General features: G+C 46.2%; 1 protein-coding gene across 4 annotated transcripts in view; it reads right to left on the reverse strand.

Annotated features, from left to right (window-relative positions):
• Positions 1-16,584, reverse strand: part of FAM193A (family with sequence similarity 193 member A) — a 161,832-nt gene that overhangs the window by 89,367 nt on the left and 55,881 nt on the right. For all 4 annotated transcript variants that reach the window (XM_057706127.1, XM_057706126.1, XM_057706124.1 and 1 more), the window contains exon 2: positions 9,293-9,538. In XM_057706127.1, coding sequence (XP_057562110.1) covers positions 9,293-9,520 — 228 coding nt within the window. In that variant the 5' untranslated portion in view covers positions 9,521-9,538. The remainder of the gene's footprint in view (positions 1-9,292; positions 9,539-16,584) is intronic.

Raw genomic sequence — 16,584 nt, forward strand, 5'->3', positions numbered from 1 at the left:
GTCTGCTGCTCACTCCTCTCCATCTCCACTGCCAGGTGTGTCTTGGGTGCTGCTGTGCCAGGCACCGATGTTGACAAGATGAGTAAAGCCATCCGTTTTTTGTTTGCTTTTAAACTTTAGGATAGTTGATCCACAACGTTATACCAGTTTCAGGTATAGAGCAAAGTGATTCAGTGACACACACACACTCTTTTTCAGATTCTTTTCCATTATAGGTTATTACAAGATATTGAATACAGTTCCTTGTGCTGTACAGTAGGTCCAAAACCGTCTGCTTTAATGACTGTTACGTGAGTGACCAGCAAAGGACACTGAGACAAACAGCCTGTAATCTGAAACTGCACATCTTGAAAAAAATCTGGGATTCCACTTGACAGAAGTAAAGTCAAAAGACCTGTTTGAGGGGTCTAGCAATGTCCAATTAACAACTTAAAAAGAGAAGTCAATTACACCTATACTAATAAAGTTAGAAGAAGAAAAATGTAAAAGATATCATTTATAGTATAAATACAGTCAAGTACCTATGGGTAAATGTTTTTAAAAGGTGCAATGGGGGACTTCCCTAGTAGTCCAGTGGCTAGGACTCCACGCTCCCAATGCAGGGGGCCCAGGTTTGATCCCTGGTCAGGGAACTAGATCCTGTATGCCACAACTAAAGATCTTGCATGTCGCAACAAAGATCCCACAGGTGGCAACTAAGACCCAGTGCAGCCAAATAAATAAGTAAATAAATTTTTTTCTTTTAAAAAGGTACAATGGCATAATATAGAAAAATATGAAACACTTATAAATGGAGAAAGAGTCCATACTTAATGGGATTAGAAGACTCAATATTACAAAGAAGTTAATTTTCCTCCTACTGACTTATAGTCAGTGCAAACCTGGTCAAATCCCAGCAGGGTTTTGTTTTGTTCTGTTTGAGGGGTGGGGGGTGGAAATCAACAAGGTAATTTTCAATACTACTGTAAATGTGAAGAGCCAAGAAGAACCAAGACATTTCTGATGAGTACAAGGTAAGACGGCTTTTCCCTCTGAACACGTCTGCCACACAGCTACAGTAGTCATGACAATACACAAAGCAAAGTGGACTCAGTAGCCACTGTGTTCTTCACCACAAGGCACTTAGTTTAAAAAAGGCCAGTGCCACTTAAGAGCATCCTTGATGCTGCATAATCATTAACTGTATTAAATCTCAACCCTTAAACACATGTCTTTTGAATATTCAATGAGATGAAAACAGGAAGTCTGCATAAAGCATTTCTGCAATGCTCCTAAGAAAAGCACTGGCCACTGTCAGCTGAATGGGCCACTTTGTCCGTGAAACATCAGTTTTACTTGAAAGAAGGCCTGACAGACCCATCTATGCTTATTCAGACTTGGATACTGTCAGACATTTTCTCAAAAATGAATGAAATAAGCCTGTCCCTTCAAGGAAAACAGCTGATGCTACTTGTGGCCAATCACAAAACCTGAGCTTTCAAACAAAACTCAGACGTTTGGGAAACTTACATCCATCACTGTGGGCTTGAAAGCTTATTCACATTTAGAAACCTTTCTGATGAGATCGTTGGTGACAGTAACAAATGTGACTTAAAAAAAAAAAAAGAAAAATAACAACAATAACAAAAAACAAATCTGAATAATGAAATGTGTCCCTATCTTGAAGATCTCCCTTACTCGGTAAACCATTATTCTACAAATGACCAACATGTGGTGCTGCAAAATCATATGTGGGTAAGAGTTCAGACTGCAGAACAGACAGTGGATTTCAATCTAACGGTGTGGGAAGAACTCATTTGATATCATTTCAGAGTCCACATTACAGCTAGCCATTAGGAAACTATCACCTGTCACAGTTTGGTGCAGTATCAAAGCATATCCACAGTTATCTGAAAAAACTATTAAAATACTTTCTTCATATAACTTCAATCAAAACAACCTATCACACAGAATGACCACAGTAGTAGACATGAGAATCCAGCTGTCTTCTATTATCCAAACATTAAGAAGATTTGCAAAACAGTGCTATTCTACTCACTATTTTTGTTTTGGAAAATAGTTTTCATTAAAAAAAAAGCTATTCAAATGAACAGCAAAAAAAGAAAATGCTACTAATCTTAATCCTATGACTCAGCGATGACTTTCTTACATGTATATACAACAGAAGGTGCGTTCACCTTCTGTGCTCCAAGAGCATCATTCGTAACAGCAAAATTTGGAAAACAACTAAAATGTAGTATAAATTCACAAAGGTGAATAGTATACAGTAATGAAAATGAAAAAGCTACATTTATGAATCTCAAACATAATGCTAAACAAAATAAATCCAACATAAAATAATGCACACTGCACGATACCTGTATAAAGTTCAAAACACCAGAAGTGCAGGACAACTTGTTTAGGAATGGAGGTGTGGGTGCTGTAACTAAGGAAGAGGAGCAGGAGAGACTGCAAACTCTGGGGAGAGGTGGGGCTGGGAGGGGCACAGAGGGAATCTGGGAGAAGGGCAATGGCTGACTTGCGACCTGCACTGTAGCACAAATACACCAGAAAAGATGAGCACTCCCAGGAAGCGACAAGGATCCATTTCACCATTAAGACGCAGCTTCTTGCAGGCCGCAACTAAAGATCACTCACACCGCAGGGCAGTCAAATAAAGAAAAAAACATTAAAAAAAAAAAGAAGCATCTTCTCAAATGCAAATCAAAACCACAATGAGATAACACTTCACACTTGTCAGAATGGCTATTATCAAAAAGACCACAAATAACAACCACTGGTGAGGATGTGCAGAAAAGAGAACCCCTGTGCGCTGCTGGTGGGAATGGAAACTGGTGCAGTCTCTGTGGGAAACAATGAGAAGGTTCCTCAAAAAATGACAATGAGAACTACCACACAATCCAGCAATTCCACTCCGGGGTAGACATCTGAAGAAAATGAAAACACTCGTTTGAAAAGACACATGCACCCCAATGTTTACAGCAGCACTAGTTACTACAGTCAAGACAAGGAAGCAACCTCAATGCCCATCGAAAAAGGACTGGATAAAGATGTGGTGTATAGATACACATGTATAAAATGGAAAACTACTCAGCCATTAAAAAAAAGAAGAAGAAATTTTGCATTTACAACAATATGGATGGACTTGGAGGGTATTATGCCAAGTGAAATAAGTCAGAGAAAGACAAATACTGCATGATATCACTTATACGTGGAACCTTAAAAATAAACTAGTGAACGTAACACAGCAGAGAGGCAGACACAGAGAACAAGCTAGTAGTTATCAGTGTGGAGCAGGAAGGGGGGAGGGGCGAGATGGGGGAGGGGATTAAAAGATACGAACTACTATGTATAAAACAGATAAGCAACAAGGATATAAAAGTATATTGTATGCCACAGGGAATACAGCTAATATTCTATACTGACTATAAGTGGAGTCTAATCTTTACAACTGTGAATCACTACACTGCACACCTGAAACTTACTATGAATCAGCTTCACCGCAATAAAAAAATAAATTAAGAAGTAGCTTCTCAAAAGGGATTAAATTAAGCACACTTCTATGCTGACTGCACGAGACCACTTAAAAGATGTAACACCAAGCAACTGAGAATAACAGGCTATGAAAAGGAGAGGAAGGAAGGGAGGGAGAGCGCTCATCTCCCCGCACAAACAGTAAGCAAAAAGCCCTGAGGAGGGCCCCACAACCAAAGGAACAACGCACCCAGCTACAACCACTCAACCTCACCCAGCACAGCCTTAAACCTTAGAGCGCAAAAATGGAACTATTTATAAGAAAAGGACAAATACACACACACAGTAGGAGATGTTAACTGACCTTACTCAGAAATCGACAGATTAAACACACACAAAATTAATGAGAACACAAAGGCATTTAAGAACACAATTAACCAGGGGCATACACAGAGTCCTCTATCTAAACACTGAGAAAACATTTTCAAGCACACATGGAACATTTAGAAAAACCTAACCACATACTAGTATAACTGACTGATAAGGAATCGTAATACATGCCATGATCTCCAACTGTAACAGCATTAAATTAAAAGTCAATATGATTAAAAGTAATCCAAGAGATACATGTTTGGATATTTACAAATACTTCTAAACAACTCATGGTTAAAAAAAGAAATAATCAAAATTGGATAACACTTAAAATTGAGTCAATACAACTAACAACCCAAAATCTAGAGCAGGAATTAGAGGTTTCCAGCACTCAGCAGGGCAGAATAATGAAAACTGATGAGAAGGACTCCACGTGGAAAGGCAGCAGAGGAGCCACAGAGAAAGAAGAAAAAACAAGATGTGTGGTGGCTGCAGCAGGGCTGCGTGCTGAAGGCCACCTGGCAGTCCGTGAGCGGTACGGGGCTGTCTCCCATCCTCCCCTGAGCAGGAAGGCTACGCAAGGCCAGGTATCCCGGTGAGACCAGCACAGGAATGCAGCTCCCAAAGCAGCTGGCACCAAGCTCGGACTCCTGACACCTGTGAGCAGCCTTCGGCAGAAGCCCGGAAAATGGAGAGCACCCACACTACCACGCACCCCACCTGGCCATGGCATCTGTGCCCCGCTCCCAAGAACAAGAAACGGGGAGAACCACCCGTCTCAACTTACTGCAGCGTCTGCCTGTAACCCGGGACCCTGTGGTGTTTGCCATCACCACCTTCTCGCACACTGACAGGAACGGAACAGACCAGGACAGAACCTCTGTGCGGGGATAAACAAGCATCCGCGCACAGGGGAGCCTCTGGGAAGACAGAGGGTGGTGAAGAGACACGTCAGAGGGAGGCTGACTCCACACTGCTCTCGTCTGTGCCCTTAAACTCCTATCACATGCACCACAGCATTAACTAATCAAATACCGCCTCCCACCACACACACCCAGCCAGAATTAATGAAACAGACAAAGTGAGAGGAGAGAGATTTTAAAAATTAAAAAAGTTCTTCTTCGAAAAGACGAAAATCAGCAAACTTCTAGCAAGGCTGGTTAAAAGAAGAGAAAAAAAGCACAAATATGAGGAATAAAAAGAGCTCTATCTACAGGTATGGTAGGAGTTGAAAACAGACCACCCACACACAACTTCATACCAAAAATGGACAATTTCTAAGAACATAATTTACCACAACTAACTTGAAAAGAAATGGAAAACCTTTTACCCATTAAAGAAACAACCCAAAGTTTAAAATTTACCCAGAGACATGCCTGGCTGTGAAGGGAGCAGGAGGAAGTGGTGACAGCTGGAAGGCAGGGCGAGGTCAGAGGTGGACGACCTGCGAGCAGCTGCGCTCTGCTGGGTGTGAGCCCGGACAGGAGGAAAGACAGGAAAGGAACAGCCAAAGCGACCAGGCCTGGGAGAGGATGGAGAGGGGTGGGTACCTGGGAGGCAGCCTCCCTCGGCCACAGGGGTGGGAGACCAGCAAAGCCAGGCAAAGAAGGGGTGGGGTGTCTGGGGGGAGAGGAGAAGAAAGGGCGCGCTCCATCTCTGCCTCTCGGGGTGCAGCAACGAAGCCAGGGTGCCACACTAGACGCCCTTCCTCGACCTGGCACCTCACCATCGGGAAGCACCTCACCATCGGGAAGCACCCCAGTGGTGCTTTTCCCCAGTCACATTCTGCCAGGCAGGGGCAGCACTGAGCCAGGTCTCAGGCAAAGGAGTTTGGCGGCTTTGCGAGAGCGATGACAGTGCTGAGCCCTGGAGCTCCCGCTGGTCTAGAGCAGTGAGGTCAGAGGGACCGCCGGTGGGAGGGGGACGGAGGGAAGTCCAGGAACTGTGACAACGGAGGACACTCAGGCAAGTGACCGAGAAGACTGGATCCAGTCAGATGTCTGAGATGAAGACTTCTCAGGTGTCCGGGCAGGACAAGGTCTGGGCACAGAAGAGGTCTTTGGAGAAACGGACAACGCAGAGCTGGGAGGAGCAGGGTTGGGAGAAACGCCGATGCCCCACCCCGACTTCTGGCAACAGGACGCTCATCTGGAAGAGAGCAGTTCAGCTCCCGGCCCACCGCCCGTGCTCAGAGGCCTTACCCTGTCCATGAGAAACAGTGGGACAACCCACAGACTCATAGCGCTGGGCCCACGGGAGAGCGTGAAGGGCCAGGTGACCCGGACACGTGCGGTGAGGCCTCGGAGGGCAGGCAGGCCTGCGCTGGCTCAGCTCTGGCCGAGGAAGGCGAGCAGCCCTGAGTGGGTCGGAGCAAACAGCTCAACCTGGAATGAGCTCTTGGAGCCTGCATGCGGCGAGCGGGACGTGCTGGGTGAGCCCTCCTCTGGGAGCACGCAGAAGCCTTCCTGCCAGGGTGGCGCGCACCCTCCACCCGGGGCCCAGGCCTCACCCACAAGACGGGACCGAGCCCCCTGCACTGGGAGACAGGCCCAGGACCCACACAGACACACGCACAGGCCACACCTCGAGACCCCTACAGATGCGGCAGGGGCAGGATCACCACGAAAGCTGCACCCCGAACCCCGGGCACTGGGCTGCCCAAGATTCAGGCTGGATGGGGAAACAGAGAAAGTGCCACGCAGGAGGCTCTGCTCACTGCCACACGGTGCGGGCAGAGTATGGAGAGAGACCCCCCAGCCCCCACAAGCACAGGCAGCAGCAGCCATCAGAGAAGCAAGTCTGTGGGGCCAGAGCGCAGCGCCGGCCGCCCCAGGGCTGACCAGGCAGCCCGACTGCCTCCGCACGCGCCGCCTGGGGCTGCCGTGCCCCCGACAAGAGCAAGGACCAACAACATCGACACTACACAAACTCTTCCAGAAAGGGGGAGGAGCAGGAACACATCAACTCACTTTACGAGGCCCTGAAAGACATAAAAGACAAGAAGACTTTCATGAGCCTCCACGAGCAGACCCCCTTCACAAGCACAGACACAAAGTTCTCAACCAAACGTGAGCAAATCGCTCCAGGGACACGTGGAAAAGACGTCCACAGAAAGACCCGGACAAGAACATTCCCCACAGCCTGAGGCAAAGCAGTCCAAGCCTGGAGACAACAGAAACACCCGTCGGTGGTGAACAGGGAAACAAGCTGTGGCGGATCTCTACAATTCACTCAGACCAAGCTACTGAGGCACGGCTCTCAAAGCAGCGCAGCAGGTAAAGAAGTCTATGTGACACTCCAGAAAAAGCAAACTCATGGGGACAAAAACCATGGCAGTGGTTACAAGGGGCTGAGGGGAGGGCTGCCTACCAAGGTAAACAAGGGGAAACACGGGGGTCCTACACCTCAACTGTGGTAACGGTGCTTACACAACTGCACATATTTGTCAAAGCTCAGCGGACTATATTCACTTTCAACGAGTGAATTTTACCAGACGTAAATTACATCTCATTTTTTAAAAAAGTTCAGCAATTTTAACGGGCTTGAACAAAGAGGCCAACTGTACAAAAGCAACAGAAGGTTTAAGTCTACAAACACGGGTCAACATTACACCTCTGCAGTCCCCGGGGTCACTGTTTTGATGAGAGAAAGCCTCATTTATCGATCCATTATCCGGACTAACTGGGAGTCAGGAAATGAGACTCCCCTCACGGCAAGACTAATTACGGGAAATGACAGGCATTTTCACTTGGTTCCAAAATCAGGATGAACAACTGCAACCTTCTCCCAAAGGCACAGTCAGGCCAAAACACAAGAGCAGGAACGGAAACAGGAAGAAAAGACAGTAAAATTTAGGAAGCAAAAAGAATGCCTTAACCAGGGGAAGACTTAAGAAGGCTAACTGGAAGTGAACAGGGCACAAACTAATATCAGTAACGCCTCCCACTAAAAAAATGGAAAAAAAGACCAAATACTTTAAGCGGACACAGAAAGAAAACAAAAGTAAAATAAAATGATAAAAGCACAAAGATCTGAGGGTGAAAAAACTCAAGGTTGACTATGCTGTCTTTTTAAACCCTAATTCCAGATCTATTTCTTTGTTCATTCATTTATTTATTCATTAATTCAAATATTTTAGGTGCCTAAAACAGGCCAGGCTAGCACTGTTCTTGGTAAGAAAATACACAAAAAGAGCTGCTCTCTTGGAGTGTGTATTCCAGTGAAGGAAAAACACAAACAAAATGAATAAGTAAAATACACAGTATACTTGAAAGAAGTGCTAAGCATAACAGAGCAGGAAAAGGGCTGTGCAGGAAGAGGCTGAGTGAGAAGTCAATTTCTATTTTGATAAACAACGAGACTTTGTGAGTTTTACCTATTAAAGCACTACTACAGAAACAGGCATGTGAGCTGGGGTGCTGCCTTCAAGGAAACCCTAAAACAGAAGTCACTGGCTCAGTGGTGGGTGGCAAACTGTTAAGGGGACTACTGTGGCAAGCGGCCCCAGGTCAGAAGGCAGAACGTGGTGGTGGGTGCTGCTGTCATCGCCCACACGCAGAGGCGTCAGCAGGAGAACAACAGCTCAGAAAACAACCAGCAAGGACTTCCCTGGTGGCGCAGTGGTTAAGAATCTGCCTGCCAATGAAGGGGACACGGGTTCAATCCCGGGTCCGGGAAGATCCCACATATCGCAGAGCAACTAAGCCTGTGTGCCACAACTACTGAGCCTGTGCTCTAGAGCCTGCAAGCCACAACTACTGAGCCAGGGTGCCACAACTACTGAAGCCCATGCGCCTAGAGCCCATGCACCACAACGAAGAGTAACGCCCCGCCTTGCCTCAACTAGAGAAAGCACCTCGTGCAGCAACAAAAAACCAACGCAGCCAAGAAAGGAAGGAAAGAAGCAAGCAAGCAAGCAAGCAGCAAGCAGAAACCTAAGGAAGAGAAAAGCACTAGAATGTGCGGCCTTGAATGGCTGCAAAAGCCGACTTCTTTCAGAGCTCAAAGAGGAGGTCTGAAAGCCCTCTTGGAAGCAGGGCCCAAGAAGCCACCGTCTGGGCTAAAGACCCCGATGTTCTCAAGAAGGCCTCATGTAGCTGAGGCAGGAAGTCAAGGGAAAAGGGGGCAGCGTGGGGGTGGGGAGCCCAATTTGAGAACTGCATCTGGGAAAGAATTTCTGATGAGCTACCAGCACACGGAATCGTCTAGAACTAAGCACACGGAAAGCCTGCTAGCTTTTCAACATACTACATCACCAAAGACTTAAGCCAAAACCCACCCTTTGGGCCCCCCAAGCTTGCTGATGGAATTGTCTGACCAAGGAGGGCAGGGCCCTTCCTACCGACCACAGGCGCGGCCAGGAAGCGGGGGAAGGCCCCAGTCGTGGGAGCCAGGGACCAGGAGACGGTGCAGGAGGGAGCTCCTCCGAGCCGAGCCGGGCACTCACCGCTGGTGGGTCGAGGCTGCCGGGCCGCTCGTCCTTCTCCACAGTGCGCCGGCAGTCCGGGCACACCCACAGTGGCAGGTGCAGCACGCTGTTGCCCTTGGGCGCCATGGACAGGGCCAGCTTGCTGGCGGTCTTGACTCCACTCTCTAGGAACGAAGAGTCTTTCCGCTCGCTTCTGCACAGAAGACAGTAATCCCCAGCGGGGTAGGGTGGTGTTCTATGATTCATGCCAAAATTAAAAGGAGTCTGGAACAGAGAAAAAAAAAAATTTTCAAAACATGAGCCACAAAACCAAGATGATTAAAAAACATTACATACAGTTCTAACACTATAATGCACATGTATGTTTACACAGAGAAACATCAAATAGGGAATCTGTTGAATAAAACCGTACCTAGTATTCTAGAAACTCATAATACATACTCCAAATACAAGAGTAATGCTAATGCCATAAAGAACACCTAAACAGGAGTCAGAAATCTGTCCACTTAACCCCTTTGCCTAGACTTCTGTATTACTCCCCCCACATGCTAGGAAGTGTCAGTCTCAGTTTTCAGACTGAGAAAGCACCAGGACATTTTTTTTTTAATACCATCAGCAAAGCTCAGGGAGTAGTTCCCTGGTGTTCCAGTGATTAGGACTTGGCGCTTTCACTGCCAAGGGCCTGGGTTCAATTCCTGGTTGGGGAACTAAGATCCCACAAGCTGCACGGTACAGCCAGAAACAACCACCAAGTTCAAAGCCACCGCTGTAGAGATGCCTGCACATGGGGCTCCGGCCTGAGGCAGCAATTCCAGCTTGAGTGCATCTGCAGACCCTAACCACCTGAGTCAAGATAAACATCCAGGAGCGTGACTGCAGCCACACATTCGAGACCCAGCCTCCCTTCCAGCTCGACAGCAATTATGCTGAATTCAACTCCAGCTACAACTTCTATGTCCACTTTTCCAAACAGGTCCTAAACTGTAGGGTGAGGGTGGAGGTGCGAGCCTCAGGGGTAGGAGGAAGAGGCAAGATTACTACCCTAGATCCTCTCTAAAAGAATATCTACCACCCTATCAGAAAGGTAAAATTAGCCTTAAAAACACAGAGAGACACCCAGGTTGAAAGCAGGCTGCAAGTCACCAGGTAAGCAAGCAGGGGCCACGAATTCCATCCGAATCAGCACGAGCCCAAGAAGGGCTGTCTGCAGTGCAGGAGGCATCCTGCACATCCTGAAGAGAGGTTGCAGAGAGGCACACCTGGGCAACAGGTGAGCAGGGAAACCACGCACAGCCTTTCTGACGCAACACAACCCTGCCAAGGTTCCAAGCCAGAGTACACAAAGGATGGAGCTGTCAAGACCCCAACCATGAACCCGTCAGGTGGGAAGGCAGATCAGGACCCATGCCAAAGCGATTCTGGCTGGAATGTCGCCCAGATGCTGCCCTAGCCCTGTCAAGCCAGCAGCCCAGCTCTTCCCGCAGCCCATGGCTCCCTCCCTGTCGTCTTCACGCAGGCTGCTGGCCGTGCTTGCTGCCTGAACCACGTGTGTGCATTTACACAACTGGTACCACAGCTGACAGAGTGCTCTCCAATGGGCCCCAGGCTCCATCCCCAAAGCCTGGAATGACCAGGTATCATGTGCTTAAACAAGGGGGCTGAATGGATAAATGAACAAATGAGTGATTAAAAGACTAAGTGACAGCACCACTAAGATGCAGAAGACGTGCATGTACATTCTTACCAGCTTTCAAAACCCAGTGATCAAAACTGCTTACACCTGTCACATCCCCAGGGCTCCCTGGATCTAACCAAGCCCAGCCCAGCAGCCACCTGAACGTCTGGGTGGCCAAGGGGGAGAACTGAGTACTCTCTCCCACGGGAGTAGCTGTCTCTCTGTCCCAAAAGCTCCAGCAAGTGGTCACCAACAGAACAGCCAGGGCCTTCAGGCCTCTCTAGGCTGCCCTTTCTACCCAGAGCAGGAGACGGGCCCCAAGGTGAGAAAGGTCCTGAGCAGAAACCATGATGATAAGAGCCAGAACTGACTTGAGAGCACCCAATTCAGGATCCACTTATCTGTCCGTCCATCTGTCCACCCACCATTTACTGGGAGCCCACCATGTGCCAAGGCACTGGCGACACAGTGGTGAAGAAAACAAAAATCCCTGCCGTTTAGGGAGCTAATTCTCATCAGACACAAAGACAAGGTAAAAATACAGAACCTGAGATAGTGGCAACTGAGGAGGAGAGAAAGGGCAAGAAACGTGTCTGGGGCCAGGGACAGTGGCCTTCATTCACTGTGGCCAGCAAGGGCCTCCTCGGGGAGACATCTGAAGCCACGCAGACACGGGAGCGCAAGTGCAGAGGCCCTGGGGCAGAGACAGAGGGGAAGGCGGCAAGGAGCCAGGCGAGGCCTGGCCTCACTCGTGTCCTAACAGGGAGACAGGATGTGCATGGAGAGGAGATGCGATGGGTGAAAGGGAGGGGCCGAAGAGATGTGGGTGAAGCCACCGTGAGGACAGAGTCCACAGGACAGCTGAGGAGCCAGATATCAGGGGTGAGGAGAGAGGCCCAGCAGCTGCACAGGTCTGGACTGCGTGTGGAACAGCTCCAAGGGGAGGAGAACCTCGGCCACAGAGATCTGAGACAGACCACGTGCCAGGTGTCCTAACACGTCAGACGATCAGGTCCTGCTGGTCCCAGAGGGACAGAGATAAGCACATACAGACAGAACCACCTGACGTCCCACAGCAGTAAGTGCTCCTCCACCAAAACGAAGAAATGGAGTCGCCAAGGGTGCAGAGTGGGACTGGGAGGAGGGCACGGTTTTAATGAGAGCAAAGCTACACTGAGGTGCAAGTGCTAAGGAAAAACAAACAGAAGACAGCCGCGTGAAGGTCTGGGTGAGGAGCGCTGGGCCAGGAGAACAGCGGCGCACACAGGCTGTCGGGACAGGACGAAGGCCAGAGGCTGAAGCTGCCGGCCAGGGCCGGGGGCCCTGTGAGGAGGCTGAAGATTGCCCAGAAGGGGGTGGTGTGACCCAGTTTTCATCTTATAGAGAAACCCTGCTGTGTGAACAATGAACTCTGGGGAGGTGGCCATACGTGAGGCAGTCCCAGGCACAGGCGAGCCCAGGAGGAGCAGAGCTCAGACTCGAGGGCTCGCTGTCCGGGCAGTTGGGCCCACCGGCAACAGGCTCAGGCTGTGGCGGTGGAAGGAGCAAGGGTTGGCTTCAGCTGCTGTACAGATGCAGCGCACGTTAGGGTCAGGGTCAGGGTCAGGCACCCGGGGAAGACGGTGCAATCGGATATATGATTTGGGGTCTGCAAAGCCACAGAGCCATAGAGCCAGGCGGGATGAAACAGGGAGGGCGTGCAGTGTCCTGAATGGAGGTCAAAACTTCTTGACACTTGACCACTCTGCTCAAGAAGGAAGCTAGTCCTCTCAGGGAGGTGGAGCTCTACGCTGCGAACCTCTTGCAGACAAAGCAGGTGACAGTTACTACAAACACACAGGCTCACACAAGAGCAGCACCTGACGAAACATCAAACTAAGCACGTGCTCATGCTTGCCACAAGGTTACTCTCCCGAGATTAAACGAGAGGGACAAACATCAGTTCCACTAGCTCTCGTGCAAACGTTTCACAGCTGTACTGAAGCACACCTGAGGGACAATAAGCTGAAAAGGTCGCAAGTATGTGACATGAACAGTTCTGACGTGTGAACACACCTGTGAAACCATGCTGCAACCCAGGTAATGGGCATCGCCCGAGCCCCCGAGGGTCACGGAGGCCCTCTGCTCCCCTCTCTGTTCCTTTTTAGTCCTGAGCAGTAGTGGGGTAAGCCATAACTTGTTCATCCTTTTTTTTTTTTTTTTTTTTTTTAATTTCTTTATTTTGCTTCCCCATTCTGCTGTTTGGAAACATGCAGATTGTTTCCAGTTTTCGTCTATTACAAATAATAGTTGCTAAGGACATCCATGTATAAGTCTTGCTATGAACACATGTTTTTGTTTCTCTTGCATAAATACCAAGGAATAGAATGACTGGGTTGTCTAACTTAAGAAATTGCTGCATAAAGTATACCATTTCAGTGGTTTTAGTATAAGAAAGGAAGGAAGGAAGGAAGAAAGGAAGGAAGGAAATTAATTGCCGGTACTTTCCTGGCAGTCCAGCAGTTAGGAGTTAGGACTCCACGCTTCCACTGCAGGGGGCATGGGTTTGATCCCTGGTCGAGGAACTAAGACCCCATATGCTGCACTGTGCAGCCAAAAAAAAAAAAAAGAAGAAGAAAAGAAATTGCCAAATTTCTCCCAAAGAGCAGTGTTAAAGAGTCCCAGTTAACCTACATCCCCATCAATGAGTTTTTAAATTGCAGCCACTGTAATGAGTGTGTATTAGTGTTCAATGTGGTCTCCCTAATAATACATTAAATATCTTTTCACAGGCTTATGCAGTATCTATTCAAATTTTTGGCCTGGCTCAAGGTTTATCAATTTTATTATTCTTAAAACAATCAGCTTTTGGTTTCATGGATTTTTTCCATATTAAAATTTCTTGTTTCATTGACTTTTGCTTTTATGTTTTTATTCCATTTCTTTGAGTTACTTTGGGTGTAACTGGCTCCTTGATTTTCTACCTTCTTAAGGTGGAAGCACAGGTCACTGAGCCCTTTCTCTTGCATAAGAAGGTGGTTCATGCTATAGATTCCCCTAGTAAGCACTGCTGTGGCTGCGTTTCACAAATTCTGATATGCTGTGTTTCCATTCTCTTTCAGTTCAAATACCTCCTAACTTCCCTCTTGATTTCTTCTTTGACTCATGGGTTGTTTAAAGTGGGGTTTAGTTTCCAAATATTTGTAGTTTTCTATATATCCTTCTGTTACTGATTTTTTAAAATATAATTCCACTGCAGTCAGAGAGGATATCTTGTACTATTTTAATTCTTCCAAATTTATCAAAACTTTTTTATGGCCCAGAATATGGTCGATTTTAGTAAATGTTCAATATTTACTTAAAAGAATGTGTACGTATGCTGCTGTCATTGGGCAGAGTGTTCTATAAATGTCTGTTAGGTCACGTTGGCCAATGGTGTCATTCGAGTCTTCTATAACCTCACTGATTTTCTATTTACTTTTTTCTATCAATTATTGAAAGAGAGTAAAATCTCCAACCACAATTATGATTTGCCTATTTTTCCTTGAAGTTCTATCAATTTTTCCTCCACATATTGCGAAGCTTTGTTATTAGGTGCAAAAATGTTTACGACTGTCATGTCCTCTGGATGAACTGACCCTTGTATCAGTATGACATGACTGTCTTTACCCTGGTAACATTCTTTGCTCCTTTACTGATTTCTATGACACTAGTACAGCCACTCCAGCTTTCTTTTCAAATAAGCAATGCGTATCTTTCTCTGTAACTTTTTTTTTTTCCTTTTTCTTTTTGGCTGCACCACACGGCATGAGGGATCTTAGTTCCCTGACCAGGGATCAAACCCGTGCCCCCTGCAGTGGGAGTGAGGAGTATTAACCACTGGACCACGTGGGAAGTTCATCTATGACAACTTTCAGCTTACCTGAGTCTTTAAAGCAAGTTATCTGCAGAAAGCAAACAGTTGGGTCTTGCTCTTGTTCCAATTTGACAATCTTTTAAAATTGGGATATTTAGACAATTTACATTAAATACAACTACTGGTATGACTGAGTTTATTAAATCTATCATCTTATTCTCTGTTTTTTTTATTGACCCATTTTTTGTTTCCTTTTCCTTCTATTTTAGCCTTAAAAATTTGAATTTTTTTTTTTTGTGATCCTATTTGGTCTCTTCTGTTGGCTTGTGAGCTACACTTCTTTTCTTTTTGAAGTGGCTGCTTTAGTGTCTACAGTGTACACTCTACCTTGTCACAATCAACAATCGAATAAAACTTTATCACGAAACGTACAAGAACCTTACATTTTCCCTCTCCTGGTCTTCTTTATATTATTGCTGTCATACCTTTTAACTCCACCTAAAAGCTTCATAACTCATTGTTATTTTTGCTTCAAAAAGACAATTATATTTTAAAGTAATTAAACATTTACCCATATATTTACAATTTCCAGTGTTCTACATTTGTTTGTAGAGATTCAGATTTCCATCTGGTGACATTTTTCTTCTGCCTGAGGACTTCCTTTAACATTTCTGGTGATGAAGATCCCCTGGTCATGAATTTTTTCAACTATTTACGTCTGAAAAGTCTTGGATATAATTTTCTTTCTTTTTTTTTTTTTCATTTTCATTTGTGCAAGATTTTTGCTGGTTTAGAATCCTAGGTTATGTTCTGTCTCACTCTTATCACTTAACGCTGTCCTCCTCCTATCCTTTGGCTTGTACTGCTTCCCATGAGAAGTCTACTATTGGTCTTATCACTGTTCAATATATAATGTATCTTTTTTCTCTGATTGCATTTAAGTTTTCTTTTAATCACTATTTTCAGCATTATAAAGTTATGATGTGACCTGGTGCAGTTTTCTTCATGTTTCTTGCGCTTGAGGATTATTGAGCTTCTGGGATTTGTGGCTTAGAGTTTTTATCCAACTTGAACATTGTTCAGCCATTATTCCTTCAAATATGTAAATTTTTATTCCCCAACCCCACTCCTGCTTGCTTGCTTTCAACATACATATAGTGTGCTGTCTGAAGTTGTTTCACAAGTTGCTGATGCTCTGTTCTCTTTTTTTTTCTAATTTTTAACTTTAAAAAAATTTCAGTCTTTATCTCCCTCATGGTTCTTTTTGGCTAGTTTCTATTGCTAGCTCTTTAAGGTCACTAATCTTTTCTTCTACAGTGTCTAATCTGTTCTCATCCTCACGTAACGTATTTTTTATTGCAGTCCTCTGGGTTTTCTTACATTCTGTGTTTCGTCTTAACATGCTCATGCTCTCCTCCACCTTCTCGAATGTGGAGAACACAGGAGTAACAACTGTGTTAATGTCCTTATCAAGCAATTCTAGCACACATGTCATTTCTGAGTCTGTTTCTAGTTGCTGATTTTGCTCTCACTGTGGACTGTATTTGCTTGCTTCTTTCTTTGCCTGGTAGTTTCTGACTAGGTAACAGTTCTACCCTGTTAGGTGCTAGGCACTATTTTATTCCTTCAAATATTTCTGGGCTTTGCTGTGGGCCATGGTTAGGTTACTTGAGAAGAGTCTGGCTCTCTGAAGGTTCACTCATTCGCTTTGGGAGGCAGGATCTGAGTACCTTTAATCTTTCCCACTACTGAGGTAATACCACTGGGAGCACACACTGGCTGCTGGGAACACAAACTATC

This window comes from Hippopotamus amphibius, chromosome 13, assembly GCF_030028045.1.
Source record: "Hippopotamus amphibius kiboko isolate mHipAmp2 chromosome 13, mHipAmp2.hap2, whole genome shotgun sequence".
Lineage (NCBI taxonomy): Eukaryota > Metazoa > Chordata > Mammalia > Artiodactyla > Hippopotamidae > Hippopotamus > Hippopotamus amphibius.